The sequence below is a fragment of the Furipterus horrens genome, unplaced genomic scaffold (assembly GCF_987537825.1).
Source record: "Furipterus horrens unplaced genomic scaffold, mFurHor1.1.pri manual_scaffold_8, whole genome shotgun sequence".
NCBI lineage: Eukaryota > Metazoa > Chordata > Mammalia > Chiroptera > Furipteridae > Furipterus > Furipterus horrens.
The window spans coordinates 10,584,378-10,605,485 of record NW_028327178.1 but is presented as its reverse complement, the minus strand read 5'-3'; the positions used below and the strand labels follow the sequence as shown (position 1 = coordinate 10,605,485).

The following is a 21,108-nucleotide window of genomic DNA, read 5'->3' as shown; positions in this document are numbered from 1 at the left end:
TTTCTTCTGGACCCCCAGGACTGCCGTGTCGGCTCCGCCGCTCACACCCTGCTTTTAGTGTGGTCTCGCGCAGCACCCCCTTCCCAGGCTGCCTCCTTTCCTTATTCCCTGCGGAAAGGGCAGCCATTCAGCCTCCCAGAGAACTCCCTGGGTGTGGGTAGGTACCCCTACAACACGACAAGGACCTCACAGCCCACTTTGGCTTTGACCCTCTCCATTTCTGGTTTTCTGTAGCTTCTCTTAGACTGTGAATGAGGCCTTGGGGCCTGTCCTGCCGGCAGCCAGCCCACGGTGGGGCTGGGCCCTCGCTGCCAGTCGGCTGGGAGCATGCTGTCCGGGGCGTGGGCTGGGCCAGGGTTAGCAAGGAGCCGTGAAGAGCGCAGCCGGGCCTGGGTTATGCTTGGCCTGGAAGACAGTTTCAAAATTAAGAAGAGGGGTCATGGGGCCCTCAGGGAGACATTGAGGTATTTCACATTGTAAGTTGAAATTTTACTGCCTTTAAGAGGAAACTGCATTCCTTTCTGTGTATGAACTCCTTCCCGGCAGCCCTCCCAGGGGCTGATCCTGAGGAGGCCCTGGGGCACAGCCTTGTTAGGACAAAGGCCACACGTTTTGAAATGAAATGAGGTATAATTAGTAACCGATGCCATCACTCAGGAAGGAACCCAAGAATGCTCCTCCTTCTCCTTTGGTCAAACCATCATCACCTGGAAGTATGTATGGCACTTTCCTTTTGTTAATTTGCTTTGTTTTTTTAGATTTATTTTTCAGTGGCAGTTGACATACAATGTTGTTTTAGGTGTACAGCATGGTGATTAGATATCTATGCACCTTACAAAGGACCATTCTGGTAAATCCAGTAGCCACCTGACACCATACATAGTTATTACAATGTTACTGACGATATTCTCTATGCTTCACTTTATATCCCCATGACTTTTTATTTAAATGTTTTTTAAAAGATTTTATTAATTATTTTTAGAGAGAGCAGGGCTGGGAGAAAGAGAGGGAGAGAAACATCAGTGTGTGGTTGCCTCTTGTGCACCCCCAACTGGGGACCTGGCCCACAACCCAGGCATGTGCCCTGACTGGGAATTGAACCAGTGACCTTTTGGTCACTGAGCCACACCAGCCAGGGCTCCCCATAACTTTTTATAACTGCCACTTTATACTTCACCTTTTTTACCAGTACCCCCGTGTTTCCTCCCAGTTTGGTGACCTACTTCACTTTCCTGTTTCAGAAACATTTATTCCATTTTCCTTTTTAAAAAAAACTTGTTTTAGTATTTTAACAAATAAAAAGGAAGAAAACACCTATGTGTTCGGTGCTTTCCATCTATATTACTTGTTTTTATTTATACAACAACCCTATGATATAGTTATTACTAGTTCCCATATTAAGAAAAAGCGAGGCTTTTCCTTCAGAAAGTCCTGAGAAATGGGTTCTTCGTACTTGGCTAATGGGCATATGTGAGTGTGTGTGTAGCATTCTGGGTCAAGAAGTATTGTGGCCCAAGAAGGAACGGTCCATCCACAAAAACCACTTACGAGACCCAGGCAGAACACTGGCTGGCCGGGCGCAGCTGGGTGGGGTCCTTGGTGCCTCAGGCCAAGGAACTTGGACTAAATTTGGAAGGTGATTCGAGGATTTTTAACAGGGGGTGTGATAGATGTGATTAAAGCGGAGTTTGTGAAAGAATTACCTGGCAATTCTGGATGAGAGGACAGAGACATGGAGATGGGGTGGTACATTTGTCTAGATTTAAGATGAGATGGTTAAAACCTAGAGGAGGGACAGGGACTGAGAGGATGGACACAAACTGCATCGCCAAGGAAGATGGGCAGGTCACAGTGAGACACAGGCGCTGGAGGAGAGGTTCTTAGTTTAAGTGATGGAGAATAACGAGGGATTGCTGGGTTGGAGGAACTCCAGGTGACTTCAGTTGAAGATGCTTGAAACAATTATTGGATATCTGGCTGTAAATACCCCTTCAGCACTTGAACTAGATACTTCAGGAAAAAACAAAGTTTGATTTGAACCTCTCTAAAGCCAATGACTGTTGTGTGATATGTGGGTGTTTGGTGAATATATACACAGAAATATCAGAAGTCTAAAGTCTTAATATTGGATAATGTGCATATTTAGAAAGGGCCCTTTAGAGGTTTTTAAAGAAGTTTTCAGCCTGCTGTTGGGGACAGCTCAACTAATTGTTTTTTATTTCTCTGCATGTCTTTAATTAGGTAGCATTTTTGCTGTTATTATTTTGTATACTCTTCATATAAAAATGAATTGTATATAGTTAAGATGATAAATTTTATGTATTATTTTTATAATTAAAAAAAAATTAAATGTATACCTTGCTCTGCTTTCCTGCGTGGGGGCCGTTAATTACACTGGCTTTGTGATATATGTGGATTTTAGTATACGATTGGGAAATTATCCAGGAAACTAGTTCATTTTTTGAATGGTAAAACCCAGTCACATTGTTGTCGTGGAAGGAGAGACGGGTCTTGTTACACGGTACGTGAAGGATGGCAGGAGGGGTACATGGTTCACTTCTTTTCACGTGACCTGTACAAACAAATCTTTAGAGGGTGCTCATTTTTTATAGCCTGTTGTTTTATAGATTAAAACTATCAGTGATCCACTTGGGCAGAAGGAGAAACCGAATAATCATTCATCATCTCCGCAGCTGGCTTTCATTGCTGAAGGTCCTGCGAATCACTTTGTGTCCAGAAAGCATGGGAACGCCAACATTAGGGAATTCTGTGTCCAATAAACTTTGGTTTAAAAGTTGCTAAGTCGTCTGCGTTAGTCAGTGGCTGACCTTGAAGCAGTTTATTGGTAAGAGGATAAAATGGAAAATTAATCTCCACATATACAGAGCTGTTATTTAAACATTTGAGGGATCATTTCTTGTTTGCGGTGCCATTCAGCAACATTCTTTGGAAGCAGAAGGGTTGCAGTTCCCATTCCCTATTCCCACCAGCTCTTTAATTTGCATTATTTTTCTTTTTAAAAATTTTTTACTTATTTTTAGAGAGCAAGGAAGGGAGGGAGAAAGAGAGAGAGAGAAACATTGATTGGTTGCCTCCCGCACGCCCCCAGTCCGGGACCCAGCCCACAACCCAGGCATGTGTCCCGACCGGGAACCGAACTAGTGACCTCTCGGCCTGCAGGACAGCGCCCAACCCACTGAGCCATGCCACCAGGGCTGTTCTTTGCATTTTAAGTCTCCCCACCCTCCTAGCTATTCACCTTCTCTGTCTTACTCACTGTTTATAAATCCCAAAGCCCGTGCTTAATTTTTTAGATTTCCTCAGTTTTCACCTAATATTTATTTTTGTCCCAGAATCTTCATTCAGGATACCACATCACATTGAGTCCTCATGTCTCCTGAGGCTTCCCTTGGCTGTGACAGTTTCTTGGACTTCCCTTGTGTTTCATGACCTTGTCCATTTTGAGGATCCCTGGTCAGGTATTTGGTGGAATGCCCCTCCATTGGGATTTGTCTGATGTTTTTCCCGTGGTTAGGCTGGGGTCATGTTTCCGGGATAACGTGTCCTTCTAACATCACATCAAGGAACCTGCCATCCATATGACTCATCCCTGTTGATGTGACCTTGGTCACCTGGTTGAGGCGGTGTTTATCGGGCTGCTGCTCGGTAAGGTGACGCTTACCTCACCCACAGAGGACAATGGACAAAAGGCACTGAGGAGCAGGGCATTGTTTTTCACCTCCGCGAGGGCAGGGCACCTACTCAAGCTGTTTGGACTTCTGCTGCACAGGTTTGCCTGTTCTCCCATTGATTCAGTCATGTCCGTCACTGATGGCAGTGTGCACTCATGGGTGTTTATTTTATAGCTTGGATTCTAGCCCAATACTGCTTGATTCGTTGCTCAGGTATCTCAGCGCTGGCCGTCGGGAGCTCTTTGAGCTGACCTCTGTGCCTCTTTGGCCCGTCTTGTGTATTTGTTTTGGGGCACTGGCTTATTCTGGCACCACAAGGAGCTCCAGGTGCATTGTGTGCATTTTCTGCCCATTCCTAGAATCCCATTTTTCCAGGAGCCCTGGTTCCTTTTAGTGGACAGTGGTGCTGGACACGAAGAACTGGGTTGCTTGGCAGCGTCCTCAGATTTTGGTGTTCGCCGTTGTGGGTCTTAGCACCGGTGCGGGGTTTATTTCTCACATGACTCACTGTTCTTTTCTTACCGGCTTTCCCCAAAGTGGCCCAGATTTGGTGGTTAGAGCTGTCAGGTATTTGTTTAGAAGACTAGATCAATGCAAAATTATTATTCCTTGAATACAGAAAGAAGGCTGATTTTTTTCCCCTTTAACATAATTTGAGTTCCAGTCTTGACACTACAAAGGACTCTGAGTATAAAGTTAGATTGAATTTGGTTCGATGATATTTTTGATCTGTGATTTGTATCTCTTATGACAGTTTACGAGAATTTTACAGATTCATGAACCATAGGGAGATAATTAAAAACGTAATCAAATTAAATTTTGAGCATTTGGGCTCACCAGAGCAAAGTAAGCAGATGAACTGATGTGGACTGGGAACTAGAGAGTCACATCGCTCTTCGCCAGTTCAGGGCGCAGCGGCGATCATGGAACGGGCCAGGGGCCGTGAGGCGGTTACATGAAGGAAGTTAACGACAGTGTGGGCAGCAGGAACAATGCAAAATTCAGGTCTTCAGGGTGTAATATCTCCCCTCCGTTTGTCTTTTTTAAAAATTAAATTTGGTGGGGTAACACTTTAGTAAAATTATATAGGCTTCAATGATACAATTCTGTGATACACCTGTAGATCGCGTTGTGTGTTCACCACCCAGAGTCAAACCCTCGTGACCTTGTATTTGACCCCCATTACCCTTTTACTCACCTCACATTTGTCTTTAATGGGAAGCGCTGTGTGAGGAGACTGGAAGCTGAAATGAATGTACCCCTCTTTACCCCGTGTCTCAAAACAGACAGAGATGTATGTTATTTTCTTTTTGGTTCCTCACAGCATATTAATGATTGATTGATTTAGAAAAAATAACCCTAAGACTGAAAACTACGAGTTAGATATAGTTCTCGGGGCTGCCGTGGGGACAGCTCACTTGCCGGGGTTCAGAGGATCGGAGGAGGCATGACTCTCGGGTCTCACCTGCTCCGACTCCCGCCGTCTGCAGGGCGCGGGCACGCGGGGGTCCTTCCAGACATGGCTCGGCTGCAGCTCCGGCTGCCGTTTGTGGGATGTGGCACCTTTTCTGCAGTGTCATGTCTGTAACATTTTAGTTTTGGTGTCGTCTGGGGTGGCGAAGGGCAGCGGGGCTCAGGTGAGGGTGGCGCCGTCGCACCTCCGGTGTGAGCAGTTCTCCGTCCTCCGCTCTGGTTCTGACCTTGGCCGGTCGTTGGGGTCTCAGGCCACGGGTTCTGCGAGGGACGTTGTGAGCCCCTGACCTTCCTCCCGCCCTTGGCCCCTCAGTCCCAGCCTTCGCCCCTGAATGTGCTGCCCACTGAGCTGCTTTCCTGCTCCTGCTCAAATCCAGACACGCGGGGGTGGGGAAGGAGAGTGATCACAAGCTGTTCTCGGAACCGCTCGGCGGGGGGGTCTCCTGGCTGGCTGTGGGGTGAAAAGGGTGGGAACCGTCCTTGCAATCCTCTGACCACTGGCCAGTCCTTGCTTGAATTTGACACTTTTCTGTGCTTGTTGGGCGGTGTATGTGCTTATGACAAGGCTCCCTCTGAATATCGAAGGATCGGTCCTCCCTCCCTATGTGCCTGGGGTTGGGTATATGCTGTTACCCGCATATTTTTTTAGGTGGAAAACTGAGCAACACAAAGAAGCCAGAGGGCAAAGGGCATTTGGGCCAGGCCGGAAGGGTACAGGACGGGCTGTTGTGCGCTCCCATCTGTCACCAGTGTCTGTGGCTGGCACAGTGAGAGGTCATTCTCTTTGCCAGGGTTTGTCCTAGAAGTGCATTCATTTTCAGGAACAGTATGGATGGGTTGCGAATGCTCGTGCTTATTATTAAGTGATAGCAGTGTAGGTCAGTAAGCTGTTTCACAGCTGCAGAAGGAGGTAAATAGGGAGTTCGTCCTCTCCCTCCTCATTACTCATCGCACAAATATTTCTTTGACACCTAGTAAGCAAGCCATATGGGAAACAGTTTAAACTTTGTAATACTCAATAATAATTCTTCACTTTGCCGCCATAGACATTAGCTAATAAATATTTATAAAGGGGGGGTATCAAGCCCTTAAAGTAGCTCTTTCAAAAAATATATCTTATTTATTTATTATTTTTTAGAAGGGAAGGGAGGGAGAAAGAGAGGGAAAGAAACATCAATGTATGGTTGCCTCTCGCGCACCCCTAACCAGGGACCTGGCTGGAGACCTGGCCTGCAACCCGGGCATGTGCCCTGACTGGGAATTGAACCAGCGACCCTCTGGTTCATAGGCCAGCACTCAATCCACTGAGCCACACCAGTCAGGACTAAAGTAGCTCTTAATGTGGCAACAAAATTTGGTGCAGCCTTTGAGGAATTCATTTTGGCATCTGTATTCATGGATCAGAACAAAATGACCCATGGTTAGGTCAAAATTTGGGAACTGTTGCTTTCCTCTTTCCAGAGATTTATGGTGTTTGTCTGCACGATAGAGGCTGTCCTGCCTGAAAGCAGTCTGCTCAACGCAGAGAAGTTGAGCATTTACTCTGTGTATTTTTGTCTTGTGTTTGTGAAAAGGCTAGGACGACTTGCAGGACTGGTATCTCTGTTGCCCAGCGTGTGAAAGGCTGCCTGAGGGTTTTTAATACTTTCCTAGGGAAGGTTGAGTGTCCCTGACGTCTCACGCTAGGACTTAGAGGAGGAACAGGCTGGGAGGGAACGCGAGGGCTTCGGTGTAAGTTGGATGGGCGGCTGGGAGAGCCGAGTGGGACGCAGAGCCAGCGGTTGGAAAGGTGGCTCGTGAGGTAGGATCAGGGCTCACTGTAGACCTGTGGGAGTTCGTGATTGTTGGTGCTTGTGTGACCATGGCAGGTGCTGAGGTTGCCGTGGCACCACGGTGGGCGACGGTCTGAAGGGACCCATCAGGGAGAGGGGGACGAGCCAGTGAGCCAGGGAGGAGTCACTCATGGCAGTGCAGCGGGGCCCCCAAGAGGAAGGATTGCTGGAAAAGGAGATTGAGCTGAAAAGGCCACAGGCAGAGAGGAAGGTCCCAGGTAACAGCGCAAACTCAGGGGACAAAGGTTAGGAGGATGCTTCGGGGAGTGTCCCAAGGCACTTGCTTTATTTCTCTTAATAGCTTTACACTATTAAATGGCATTTAACTATTTAGTTTGAAATAATTTTAACTCCTAGGAAAGTTGCCAAAATAAAATGAAAGAGTTTCCCTGTTGCCTTTGCCTAGTTCTCCCCAACCACCTGATTTAAAGATAACATCCTTCCCAAAGGAAAAACCGTCCTCGGTATATACTGCTAAGTAGATCGCAGACTGTAGTTGTTCCCTGTGGCCTTACGGTATACAGTCATAATTTTGTTTTCCAAAGTCGCCTCGCCTGGTCCTTTCCTCCCCTCCCCTCTTCGGCATGGTTACGGTATTCACTTGTGATGTGCTGAGGTTCTTTGTGACAGTTGCCTTTCATTTTGGGCCTTCCCTCATTTCTGGTTGCCCCTGCCCCAATTTACATGCAGTAACACTCTCTGGGTTCTGACAAATGCAAAGAAGTGTATCTCCACCCCCACAATTATCATAGAGAACCGTTCAGTCTCTCCCCCAAATGGCTTCTTACAGCCTGGGTTGGAGAGTGGATTGCCAGGGGGCCAGGAAGGAGCTGGGAGGGGAAGCTGGGAGAACCTGGCTGTGAAGGCAGCATGGTGATGAGTCAGCACCAAAGCAGAGGCACTAGGGAAGGGTCGGGGACGTGATGGGAGTGACCAAACGCACAGGGCAGGCAGCTCCTGCAGGGGGGTCAGCGTGGCCAGGCCAACCGCAGGACCCAGCAGGGTCTGTAGGAAGGCAGGGCGTGGGGAGAGGGCTTGCCCGATGCCTGTTTTCTTGGAGGTTGATGCAGAAAGAAAATGTCCCGGGTGTGGTGTGGGTAAGGGGAGGCGGGTAGGAGCAGCCTCTGTCTGCTGGCAGGGTGGGAGTTAATGCTGAGGAGAAGACGGTTGTGGAGTTTAAGGCACGGAGGACCCCTTGGGAATACAGCGCAGGGATTTGCACAGCCTTCTCTTGGCAGCGCAGAACCCCAGTGGGAAAGCAACGGCCGTCTTCATGGCTGAGCTTTCATTTTGACCTATGAGTTCTTGGAGCTGGGGGTGGGTGGGGGTGCAGTGGGTGGGAAGTAAGCCAGGCGCTGCAGGTGGAGCTGAAAGGGCTGAGGTGCGTAGGAACCATTTGCTTATTTGGCAGTTGGTCCCCAGGGTCCCCAGGAGGATGATGGGTGGAGGAGGGCAGGGAGGCCTGGCGGGAAGGGTGAAGAATAACCACAGGGAAGGGCTGGGGCTGCTTTTATTCTTGTGTTTCCCAAGCTTGCGCCCTGATTACATGACTTTGAGTTTCTATTTCCAGAAGCAGCTTGAACTTTCACATCAGCTATATTCAAATCAGAAGTATTAGGTATTCACTGAAGAAGAAACACAGTACCTTAGCTGAAGCGTCTGTATACGGATAGATGATACCATCAGAATTTAGTGAAACAAGTCAGTATCTATAATGGATGATAGCAGTTGTGTTTGCTAAGCTCTCATTAACGCATACAGAATTAGCAAAATGTATCTTCTGTTCATTTCACTGCTGTATGAACTGTTTGCACACGGCATTCACCCGGTGTGTGCTATCCAGCTTTCTGCCCTCGTGGGCAGTGTAATCAGGGCCCCCACCCGCCGGGGCTGAAGGTGACGCTATGGGTCACAGTTCCTCCCTGTGGCTGGAAAGGAAGTGTAAACCTACAAGGTGCTCGCTCATTGTCCAGAGCCCCGGCAGGTCTCATCTATGTGGAGGACTAAAGATAAAATGAGCTCATTCTTTGGCATTTGTCACTTGCTTGGGGCCTTGCAATGACATGTAATTCTTAGATTCCTTCCGTGGTTCCATTTATTGTTGCTTATTCTCCTCAAAGCTATACACACGTAGACCTTCATGTATGTGTGTGTGTTTGAGTTCTTATTTATTCTGAAACCTAAGTGCCTGCCAGTTTGGGGGCCCAGTCTCCTCATCCCCCACCCACCTCCCTAGAGCTGTGGCAGGGCTTCTTCACACCTTCTCCAGCAGCTGACACCTTCCCCAGCAGCTGGCTAGTGTAAAAGAAACAAAGCCCCTCGGGACTGCCAGTGTTCCCAGCTGGGAAAAGGGAAGAAGCACGAGGCAGACCTCTGCCACTGAACTCGCTTGGTATTTGGGGGACAGCTATAGTGACAGAGTGTTTTACCTCACGAACAGCTCAGGCTAAAGTGGACCAGAAGCGAAAGGTCAACGGGGGTGGGGTGGGGGTGGGGATACGATTCTTCCCCCTCCCCTCCGTTCCTTCCTTTTTGTGGTTGAAGAGATGTGATAGAGGGCCCTAAAATGCCAAAGATGAACGAGATGGGTGGTGGAGGATGCTCTAAGGTCTGCATGCTAGAGTGACAGGAAAAACAAGAATTTGATGGCCAAGGCCAAGAGAAACCCATTCCAGGAAGACAGTTAAAAACCAGGGGTGCTGGAATCATTTTTTATGAGGAACAAAATAAATGGGAAACATGCATAATATTAAAATGTCATAAGAATATTTTACATCTGAAGGAAAGGTAAGGCTAGAAACATGAAATATGAGATCCATTAATCTGTTGAATTCTTATTCTTTTTCTTTTCTGAGAGAGGAGAAGGGAGGGCGAGAGAGAGGCAGGGAAAGTGATGTGAGAGAGAACCATGGATCGCTTGTCTCTCCTGGGCGCCCGCCTTCGGGCGGAACCTGCAGCCTAAGTAAGTGCCCTGCCCTGACCTGGAACCGAACTGGTGACCTTTTGCTTTGTGGGACGATAGCCAACCACCTGAGCCACACCAGCCAGGGCGAATTATTTCTTTAAGAGGGGCATCAGTGGCCAGATAATGCTAGAAAATAGTGATAAATATAGTCCCCAAAGACAGTAAGAGACCTTGTATTACTACCACTATTTTATGGAAAGTGTGTCTAATCCTGTCCAAGGTGGTCAACAGGCTTTGACTTGTTTTTCTTGTTTTTTTTTTTTAATTATTTGTTTATTTATTTACTTATTTTCAGAGAGAAGGGAAAGGAGAAAGAGAGGGAGAGAAACGTCACTGTGTGGTTGCCTCTTACTCACGCCCCCAACTGGGGACCTGACGTGCAACCTAGTCATGTGCCCTGACTGGGAATCGAACTAGTGACACTTGGTTCGCAGGCCGACGCTCAATCCACTGAGCCACAGCAGCCAGGGGCTGACTTGTTTTTCTTTAGGTTTATTATGATTTAGAGTTCATTGATTTGCAATAAAGAAAATGTTAGTTTCTCCATGTCAGTGGGGGAGCGGCTGTGTTTTCACTGCTCAGGTTGACCTCGCAAGAGGCAGAACCTTGGCTGGGGTTAGGTGTGTCTCTCTGGGATTAAGGTGACGCCCATGGGTAAGTAATGGCGGAGCCTTTCACGCTGCCATTCTCCAGTTGGAAATTGGGAAACAGCTCCATGAAACAGTTAAAAAAAAATTGCAAAGCATAAGTATGAGTAAGGGGCGAATAGTTTTTTCTTAAGGTTTTCTTTTGACTTGATAACTTTTGACTTTTGCCAACAAAGATGAAATAGCTGTGATTTTAAGAGGCTTTGGTAGGCAAGGAAATGTTTTGTCTGTGCCATAGGAGGGAATAAAGTGATCACGTGACACACTTGAGTTCTTTCAGTTTCCTTTTCTGTAAACAGGCCTACCTTTACCCCCCGAGATATTTTCATTGTCTCTGGGTAAAAGGGCATCATTCCCCGTTAAGCACAGATGCTCTTAGCGAATTATAGGTTATTGAAGTGGGGTACAGTTTTAAATTAGAGGACAGTGCCTTTGAAGGAAGGTGTATTTTACAGTGTATAAACGAAATGAAAGGCATTGTTACAGTAACTAAAGCTAATGCTCTCTGAAAATCAAGCTGCTGAGGCCAAGAGAAGCTTCAATTTTGACATATTTTTGTTATTGTTTAAGAGGGAAGACATTTATTTTTGTGACGTTTTGAAGTGAAAGAATCTATTTTTAAAAGAGTAGTACTTAGGGATTGGGGGGGAAATGAAGACTTGCAAACGTAAACATTTCTCCTTGTACTTCATATAAGAGCAATGAAGTGAGAGTTAAGACACTTTCTCCCCCTCCGAGTGTAAAATCCGTTCTCATCTTCCCGAGTGTGGGACGGTAATGGGTAATCGGACGATGTGATTGTGGGTATGAAAAACATTTCTATAAACCAAAAAAGAAGTGTGAGGTTACAGAGCGTGGTATTTATTACATTAATTATACAACCCTGAGCAGTGCGTCCACCCCCATGGTGTGATCTTGGGTTTCAGACAGTGTGATGCGCTGTCCACCGCGGTCATTGTGCGTTGTCATCTTATAGAGTCAGAACCCCGGCAGAGGCAGGTGACTCACACCTCTTCAAACTACAGCTCATTCCCTCTTACCTCCCAGGGTGTCTCACTGGTCTACCCCTGGGCTCCCAGCCTTTTCCCTCCAGGGGACGCATAAGGGGACACACAGGCGTGAGACAGCAGGGTGTGTGGCTGGATTCCTGCCGAGAGAGAGTTGCTCCTGAATCAGGAATGACTTCTCAACCCCTCGGGGGTTTTGCAAGTTGTCATTTCCCCAGACTGACTTCCGCTTTACTTGGGCAGGTAGGAGAAGACATGGGCAGGTTGGTGACTACAGGGTTTACTAGCTGCGCTGGGGCACCTGTATATGGACAGATCAGGCAGGTCCCCATGGTCCACAGGAGAAGGAGGTACTAAGATTATGCATTCCTCTTCCAGGTGTTCATCAGAATGCCTGCCAATCGCACTGCTGATCTGAACTGCTACTCATTCAAGGTTTCCTGTGGCGACCTGTTATCATTTCCTGTGGTTGTGTCTTGTACCTACCACCCATGCATATTTGAATTGTGTCATGTTGTTTTTGCTCTTGAACTGACGACCCCTGGGATGAGCGATGGGAAACTGGGTGGCGTCTTTGGCATGAAGAGAGGGCACATGCCGTGTGTCCTGTGTAGCTGTCAGGAAAGGATGGAGGCACTTAGGAGGAGCCCATGTCCACTGTGACTCCCAGAGCCCCTGGGTCCAAGCTGTGAATAAGTGGTGGCATTAAAAAACAAACAAACAAAAAACAAACAAACATAAAAACACCACCTCTGCCCTGGCCCATGTGGCTCGGTATGGTTGGGACGTCATCCCATGGACCGAAAGGTCGCAGGTTCGATTCCCAGTCGGGGCACATATCCAGGTTGTGGGTTTGGTCCCTGGTTGAGGCTCACACGAGAAGGCAACTGATTGATGTTTCTCTTTCTCCCTCCCTTCCTTTCTCTCTAAAAGCAATGAAAAAATGTATCCTTAGATGAGGATAAAATGGGAAAACAGCCCATCTTCAGCACTGGTGGTGGGGGTTGCTGGTGGCTCCTGACTCTTATGTCCACAGTTCTCTGAAAACAGGGATCTACCCACTTGGATCACCATGGTTGGTAAAGACAGGCCACAGGGACACTTGGCTAACTGTGGTTTTAGTGTGAGTGTTCGGTTTAGAACTGCAATGCGATGCTTACACACAAAAGTGGTGACCTTTAGGGATGATTCCTGAGTGGGTGGACTCTCCAGTAGACATATTATCTGACAGATGGAGTTCTCATTCCCGTATTTTGCAGTTTGGATGTTCAACTTCGTTTTTAAAAGAAAGTCCTCACCAACTTCCCCACTGGGTAGGATTTCTTACAGGTATGTTCACATTGATATGCACTTAGAGTGTTGTCTTATTGCCTCTGCTCCTCTTGTCTTGGCTGTGGTCCGCGTTGGGGATATGTTCTTCCCTGTCAGGTCCTGTAGCTGTCTGTCTGAGAGAAGTGTGGCCACGAGGCTCTTCCTTAAGCGAAGCAGACGGTTCAGAGAAAGCACGGGGGCTTCTTTAGATCTGTGAACTGAGATACGTGAATGGAAGGTGGTTTTTTTTCCCTCCAGCTCCTATTGAACCCTGAGTGTTTACTTCATCGTCAACAGTAGTTTTTCCCAACCCAGTTCTGAGAAGTGTGTAGACATGCTTCAGAGTGAGGGTTTGCTGAGGGTGTCTTAGCTGCTGCTGATGGATGTGTGCTTTTGAGTTCTCATTGGTATGTATGTGGTCTCCTGAGTGAAAGTTCAACCTTGACCTTGGTATCGATAACTTTTCTTAGGCATGTGTGAGTTTTTTACAGATTGTATAAGAAAATAAATGATTAAATCCAGTAAAATGTGGAAGATCACTTCTTAGTGATTTAAAGCAGGTTTAAAGGAAGTTGAAGAAGAAAGTTTAGGAATATGTGCTTACAAACTAGTTAAGGCTAATTTTTCCAATGAAAGTTGTCAAAAATCAGCTGTAGTCCTACCCTCTTCCCTGCTGACATGGACGATTGCCTCCTGTTCTTTCCTTCCCTTTTTTCATCCTCTCTTTTCCCTTTCCTCTTCCTGGCTACTTGCCTCCCTCCCTGTGCTGAGGAAGGAGGGAACCGACCCAGAGGGATTTCCTCACTTCCTGGGGTCTCAGAGCTGGCTCAGGCCCGTTCTTCTGTTACAACCCCAAGTGTCTGGCCCCCGACATGCGCATGTTCGTTGTGAGACATTGAGTGCAAACCAGAGTATACCAGGAGCATAAGGTGGCGTGCTGTGGGGGTGCAGGGAGGGCAGACGTCTCTCTTAGCATGGACGTTTTATCTGAACCCCACGTTCACGCCTCCTCTACAGGTGGGCTAAAGAGCATCCTGTCAAGACCCCCAGCATTTCATGTATTTATGTATCCCTCCCCTTCAGTAGGGGCTGTGACTCTCCACTTTTCTAAAATGATCCTACCACCCAAGGCTCCGTGGACACGAATGTTATGCACCCATGTCTAGCTCAGGGGTGAAAGAGAGGGCCTTCCCTCTCCCAGCTCTGCAGCTGTGGGCCCGCTTGTCACTCACCGAGAGTCACTTTGTGGCGGGGTCTTGCTCTGCAGCCACAGACACTTGCCCAACTGGTAGTTAGGAAACAGCTGTGTCCCCTGATCACTGAAGCCACTGAGCTGGAGGGGGCCAAGGAAGGGACGCTGCTCTTTTCTGCCAGGATGGCCTTTTCCCAAACATAATAGAGGAAATTATGATGAAATAAAAACGGATGGAATCAGCTCCTTAGGAATTAAAAAAAAATCCCGGGTGGAAGTTGATTAACAGTAGCCATGCTGTGGTGGGTCAGGACACTTATTTCTTCTGTGGGCAAATGGTTGTCTGTAACTGTTTTTTTTTTTTTTTTTACTGTAATACCTTTCTTTTAACTTGATGCCTTGAATCTGATGGTAACTATCATAGTGATAGTTTTACCAGTAGAATAAATGCTGTCAAGATCAAAATGTGTTTAGAAGTAGCTTTTTGTGAAAACAATGTGATGAATCCAGTCATAAACGACCAATTTTCTAGGCGTTACACCAAAACCTGCTTTTCTTAAAATAACAGTTTTGCTCAGTTCTTGTTAGAGAGGTGCCACGCCGGTCATGCTGTAGACGGCATTCTGGAGGAATTGCTTTGAACCTGTGATCGTCAAGGTCTTATATACATTTTCTGGATGTTGGTCACTTTGACCCAGAATCCCGTAGTTACAGTCATTGGGCTTTTCTATCATCATTGCTGTGCGTTCGTGTAAATTCTAGAGGGTTGTTTGCTTCGTCGCAACTAAGTACCAGTTGCTGACGGAATTATCTTCTGTTTGTCTCAACAGAACAGCCTCTGATCAAATTCGTGACCATGGGGGATATGAAGACCCCAGACTTCGATGACCTCCTGGCAGCATTTGACATCCCAGACATGGTCGATCCGAAGGCCGCCATCGAATCAGGGCACGATGACCCGGAAAGCCACGCCAAGCAGAACGCTCACGGGGACGATGACGCCCACGCGCCCTCCTCTTCCGACGGGGGGGTCAGCGTCATCGTGAAGAACGTGCGGAACATCGACTCCTCCGAGGGGGCCGAGAAGGAGGGCCACAACCCCACCGGCAACGGCTTACACAACGGCTTCCTCACGGCGTCCTCGCTGGACACTTACAGTAAAGACGGGTCGAAGTCCTTGAAAGGAGACGTGCCTACCTCAGAGGTGACTTTGAAAGACCCCGCGTTCAGCCAGTTCAGCCCCATCTCGAGCGCTGAGGAGTTCGATGACGACGAGAAGATAGAGGTGGACGACCCCCCCGACAAGGAGGACGTGCGCTCGGGGTTCAGGTCGAACGTGCTCACGGGGTCCGTTCCCCAGCAGGACTACGAGAAAGTGAAGGCGCTGGGCGGGGACAACGGAAGCAAAACTGGAACCTCGACGCCCGGCGGCGCCGTGGATAAAAACAAAGTGGTCAAGAGAGAAACAGAAACAAATTCCATAAATCTGAGTGTTTACGAACCTTTTAAAGTCCGGAAAGTGGAGGAGAAATTGAAGGAAAACTCTGAAAAGGTGCTTGAAAACAGGGCCCACGACGGGAAGCTGAGCTCCGAGAAGAGCGACACCAGCCTTGGCGGCGCGGCGGCCCCGCCCAAGTCAAAGCCATCCTCTAAGCTTTCTTCCTGTATAGCCGCCATCGCGGCTCTTAGCGCTAAAAAGGCTGCCTCGGACTCCGGTAAGGAGCCCGTGACCCATTCGGGGGAGTCCTCTCCGTTACCAAAAGAAGTCAACGATAGTCCCAGAGCCATTGAAAAGTCTCCTGAATCCCAGAGTCTCATCGATGGGACGAAGAAGGTGTCCCTGAAGCAGCCGGACAGCCCCAGGAGCATTTCAAGTGAAAACAGTAGCAAGGGCTCTCCAGCGTCCCCTGCAGGATCGACACCAGCAATTCCCAAAGTTCGCATAAAAACCATCAAGACGTCCTCTGGGGAAATAAAGAGAACGGTGACAAGGGTGCTGCCAGAAGTCGATCTTGACTCTGGGAAAAAGCCTTCTGAGCAGCCGGGGCCCGTGGTGGCCTCGGTGACGTCGCTTCTGTCATCTCCAGCTTCCGCTGCCGTCCTTTCCTCTCCGCCCAGAGCGCCTCTGCAGTCCGCCGTGGTCACCAACACAGTTGCCCCTGCAGAGCTGACCCCCAAACAGGTCACTATTAAGCCCGTGGCAACTGCCTTCCTCCCCGTGTCCGCCGTGAAGACGGCGGGGTCTCAAGTCATTAATTTGAAGCTCGCTAACAACACAACGGTCAAAGCCACGGTCATCTCTGCTGCGTCTGTCCAGAGCGCCAGCAGCGCCATCATTAAAGCTGCCAACGCCATCCAGCAGCAGACCGTTGTGGTGCCGGCATCCAGCCTGGCCAACGCCAAACTCGTGCCAAAGACTGTGCACCTCGCCAACCTTAACCTTCTGCCTCAGGGCGCCCAGGCCACCTCGGAGCTCCGCCAAGTGCTCACCAAACCTCAGCAGCAAATAAAGCAGGCAATAATCAACGCAGCAGCCTCGCAGCCACCCAAAAAGGTGTCTCGGGTCCAGGTGGTGTCCTCCCTGCAGAGCTCTGTGGTGGAAGCTTTCAACAAGGTGCTGAGCAGTGTCAACCCCGTTCCAGTTTACATCCCCAACCTCAGTCCCCCTGCCAACGCAGGCATCACGTTACCGACCCGCGGGTACAAGTGCTTGGAATGTGGCGACTCCTTTGCTCTTGAAAAGAGTCTGACCCAACACTACGACCGCCGCAGCGTGCGCATCGAAGTAACGTGTAACCACTGTACAAAGAACCTCGTTTTTTACAACAAGTGCAGCCTCCTCTCCCACGCCCGCGGGCATAAGGAGAAGGGGGTTGTGATGCAGTGCTCCCACCTGATTTTAAAGCCTGTCCCAGCAGATCAAATGATTGTTTCTCCGTCAAGCAATACTCCGGCTCCATCTTCCACTCTGCCGAGCTCCGTGGGGGCCGGCGCACACACTGTCACCAAAATTCAGTCTGGTATAACTGGGACCGTCATATCCGCTCCTTCCAGCACGCCCATCATTCCAGCTATGCCTCTAGACGAAGACCCATCCAAGCTCTGCAGGCATAGTCTGAAATGTTTGGAGTGCAATGAAGTTTTCCAGGACGAGACGTCGCTGGCCACGCATTTCCAGCAGGCTGCAGATACAAGTGGACAAGTAGAGTATCATTTACATTTTGGTGTTTCGGTGATGAATCTGTAGACATGAGTGCTTTATACGGTGCCCTTGATTTTACGGGAGGGAGCTCAGTTAAATGGAAGGGCGTGTGGGGGTGTGCGTGGCTGTATGCATATGCAGGTACATGAGAGAGGAAAGATTGTTTTCACAGAGCAATGTGGAAACAAATCTTACTTTAAAAAATTTGGGGGTGGGGGGAGATGATTCTTCTAGACTGACAGGACCTCTCTGTACTAGTTGAGTTAGGGCACCTCAGATTTAGGGTAAAAATGGAGTCCTTAAGTGTTGGATCATTGGGATATATGTAGGGACTCTGAGACCTAGCTGATTTCAGTATCACCCCATTGTATTAGGATTCAAGTCAGGCTATGTACATAACCAATGTTCCTTAATTATTAGTGACAATTTTGGTATTTAAAAAATTCCTGTTGTTACTTACAATTGCTGTTTTTTATAGTTAAAGATACCTAATTGGTACTTATTTTATGGTTTGCCTGCCTGCTTGGTCCTGAAGTATATTGAGTAATTTTTTTTTAAACTAGATTATATGAGGAGTTATTCTTATTTGGCAAATACTCTTTTTCTTAAAAAAAGATGTTATTTATTTATTATTAGAGAGAGGGGAAAGGAGGAAGAAAGGAAGAGAAAGATCAATGTGTGGTTGCCTCTCACAGGCCTCCAACCAAGGGGGCCTGGCCTGCCACCCAGGCTTGTGCCCTGACAGGGAGTTGAACCTGCGACCCTTTGGTTTGCAGGCCAGTTCTTAATCCACTGAGCCACACCAGCCAGGTCTTGAGTAATATTCTTTACTGCAGTGAATTTAAGCTACAAATAGAAAACCTACCTTCATTAAATAGGGTACCTTTGCATTTGTTTGAAGCTTTTTTTGTTGTTTTAGTGAAGTGTAGGTTGATGTTGGTGAAACACATTTCACAATGGGCATTAGACAGCTTTTTAATCCTGTCATTGCTTCTCTTCATGAGGCCAATTTTTGGCTAATAGATAAATGTGTTTGACAAACACATGATACCTATCGTCTGAAGTAGCTGGATACGTTGAATGAAACATATCCGAGCTTAGAGAGGCCATATGATGTATTATCCAAACCAGGACACTTAGGAAATTGGAAGGGGCACTAGTTAGGGCTGATGTGCTCTGACTCCAGCTCCTGTTTGTGAAGACGGAACGGAAACCGATTCTCCCTTTATGTGACTCCAATAACCCCATGATAGTTCCCCAAGGGCAGCGACTAAGTTCTTGGCAGGATTTTGAATTTGGGGAACAGAAGATCCAGCATGCCTCAATAATTTTTTTCTCCTGGGTTTTCAGTTTAGTAGAAATGGGAGCGATGAGGAGTTTTGAAAGCATTCTTGCAGCACTGGATGTTAAATGCTTCATCGGCTTTGACTGTAACATGCTAAAACAGTTTCAAGCAGCCAACAAGTTCAAGAAGGCATGTCCTCGTGACAGTGCTTGGGCTCTGCATGGGCACCCTCTTATCTTGTTCCCACTTCAGCAGAAGGGCAGTATGCCTTTCTATCTTAAAAGGAAGCAGGAAAGAAACCAAACCCATGCCTTTAGTTCTATGTGTTCTGCCGCCTTGTTTCCTGTCCGCTGATATTTTGTATATCCTGGCTTCCGTGGGTTCTCCCACCGCCCCCTAGCTCATGCGCACTGGTCAGTATCTGGCATCTTGAGCTGCCCTCAGGGGTGTCTGCTCTGCTTGGGATCCCGTCTTCTCTGGCGAGGAGTAAGGACATGGGCAGAAAGGTGGGAATTTTCCTTCTTCCCTGTATTCCCCTAGTTTTGGGTCTCTGTTAACTGTTAGGCTCCATAGCGAAACGAGGTCAAACGGGTCAATCTCTTTGTCAGGGGAGGAGGCCAGCACCTTTCCCTGTGTGTGTGATTGCTGCTTCACCTTGACTTTTGTATTTCGCTGGGACAAGGACATAGGGCCGTTCACCTGTCTCACCTGGAATACTAGGCAGTGAGTCACGGCCGAATATGCTGAAGCCAGACATTCATCCCCTATTCTATTAGCTAAGGATTCACTTCTTTTTTAAAAAATATTTTTTACATTTATTTTTAGAGAGGAAAGATGGGAGAAAGAAAGGGAAAGAAATATCAATGTGTGGTTCCCTCTTGCATGCCCCGCCCCGGGGACCTGCCCTGACTGGCAATCAAACCAGCAACCTCTCGGTTCACAGGCCGGGGCTCGATCCACTGAGCCGCACTGGCCAGGGCAGTACCCACTTCTTAGCTAAGCATCCGCTCAGCTCATCAGAGAAGAGGACCTGTTCAGCGAGCTCCAGCTGCTGGTGTCCGGGCAGCTCCGGGCTGGCCACACTTTTCTGTTCCCCGTTTCCCCTTCTCTTACTGAAATCTAGCCCAGCGCATCCCCCTCCACAATGTCCCGTTCTCCTCAGACTCAGCCAGCGGGTTCTCGTGTAGACCCCGTTGGGCGGCCTGGCCTCCTGCTCAGCAGCCCGGCCTGTGCCTGCCGTCAGTGAGATGATGGTGCCCTGTCCAGCGTGCTGAGTTACATTAACCCCACTTCAGACGCTTCCGTGGTGCAGGGGCTTGGTGGGATCCTCTGGCTATTGCTGGACTAGCCTCAAAGTGACGAAAGCTACGGTTGTCCTCGCCCATCCACGTCACTTGGTGTGGCATCACGTACCAGTGGCAGTGGGAGGTGGGGCCGGAGACAGGAAGAAGAGAGGAAAATCTTCCTCTCAGCTTCTCCAGTTCGCCATCCACAAGACCGTTGGCCAGTTCACAATTGGTGAGCTTAACTTCAACTGGGGGAAAAAGTCCACTTAATAAACTGTCTCTTCTCTGAGGATAGCACTTAGAACACTTATGTCTTCTTACTACAAGGGCACCTCGGGTACCAGTCTTTCCTGAGCTCCTTCTTTCCTCTGTGGTCCACAACATCCGTGTATTTAAAAGTAGAAACTTCTCCTTCGACCTCCACCTTCTTGGGAGCTCGCTGGTTAACTAAGGAGGGGGAGGGGTGGAGCAGAACAGGGTTGCCTGGGTCTGCACAGCAGCCTTAGTCTGAGAATCATCCACGTGGATTCCTGAACTGGCCCTGCCACCTCTTGATTCTGACAATTAGTATGTGACCTCAGGCACTAGACGTGACTGGGCCCAGAGGGAGGTGTGCTGCTTCAGTGACAGCAAGGATGTCCTCTCCCTCCCTCCCGCCCAGAGTCTTCTTATATCTGCCCTGATGATTTTAAAGCCTCACCTGATGATGCGCAGGCTCCTGTGCCGAGGTTCCAGGTCTTCCTTCTCAAATTATTCCATTTTTAAATTTAAACCTTTTATTTTGAGATAATTTTAGTTTTATGTAAGAAATAATATAGAGAGAGATCCGCTATACCTTTTGTCTAACCGGGATGTTGACAATGACATGGTTACTATACAGAGTATTTCCATAACCACAGGGATCTCTCATAGTGTCCTCTGAAGTCATGGCAACCCGTAATCTAGTCTCCATTTCTAATTTTGTCACTTGAGGGATGCTGCCTAATTGGATCCTTACCGTTCGGAACCTCTTGGGATTGGGTTTTTTCACTCGGCATCATTTTCCTGGAGATTCATCCAGGTATTAAGTTTGTTCCTTTTTCTTGCTGAGTAACATTCCATTGTATGGGTGTACCCACAGCATGTTTACCCATTCAGTCATCCCAGGACAGGTGGCTGCCTCATTTCCAGTTTGGGACTATTAAGAATAAAGGTGCTATAAATATTTGTGTACAGG

At 48.1% G+C, this 21,108-nt stretch overlaps 1 protein-coding gene across 6 annotated transcripts in view; it reads left to right on the top strand.

Moving 5' to 3' along the window:
* The window catches only part of ZNF532 (zinc finger protein 532), a 92,734-nt gene that overhangs the window by 28,269 nt on the left and 43,357 nt on the right, over nucleotides 1–21,108 (top strand). For all 6 annotated transcript variants that reach the window (XM_090285434.1, XM_090285433.1, XM_090285432.1 and 3 more), the window contains exon 4: nucleotides 14,950–17,321. In XM_090285434.1, the coding sequence (XP_090141560.1) occupies nucleotides 14,976–17,321 (2,346 nt within the window). In that variant the 5' untranslated portion in view covers nucleotides 14,950–14,975. The remainder of the gene's footprint in view (nucleotides 1–14,949; nucleotides 17,322–21,108) is intronic.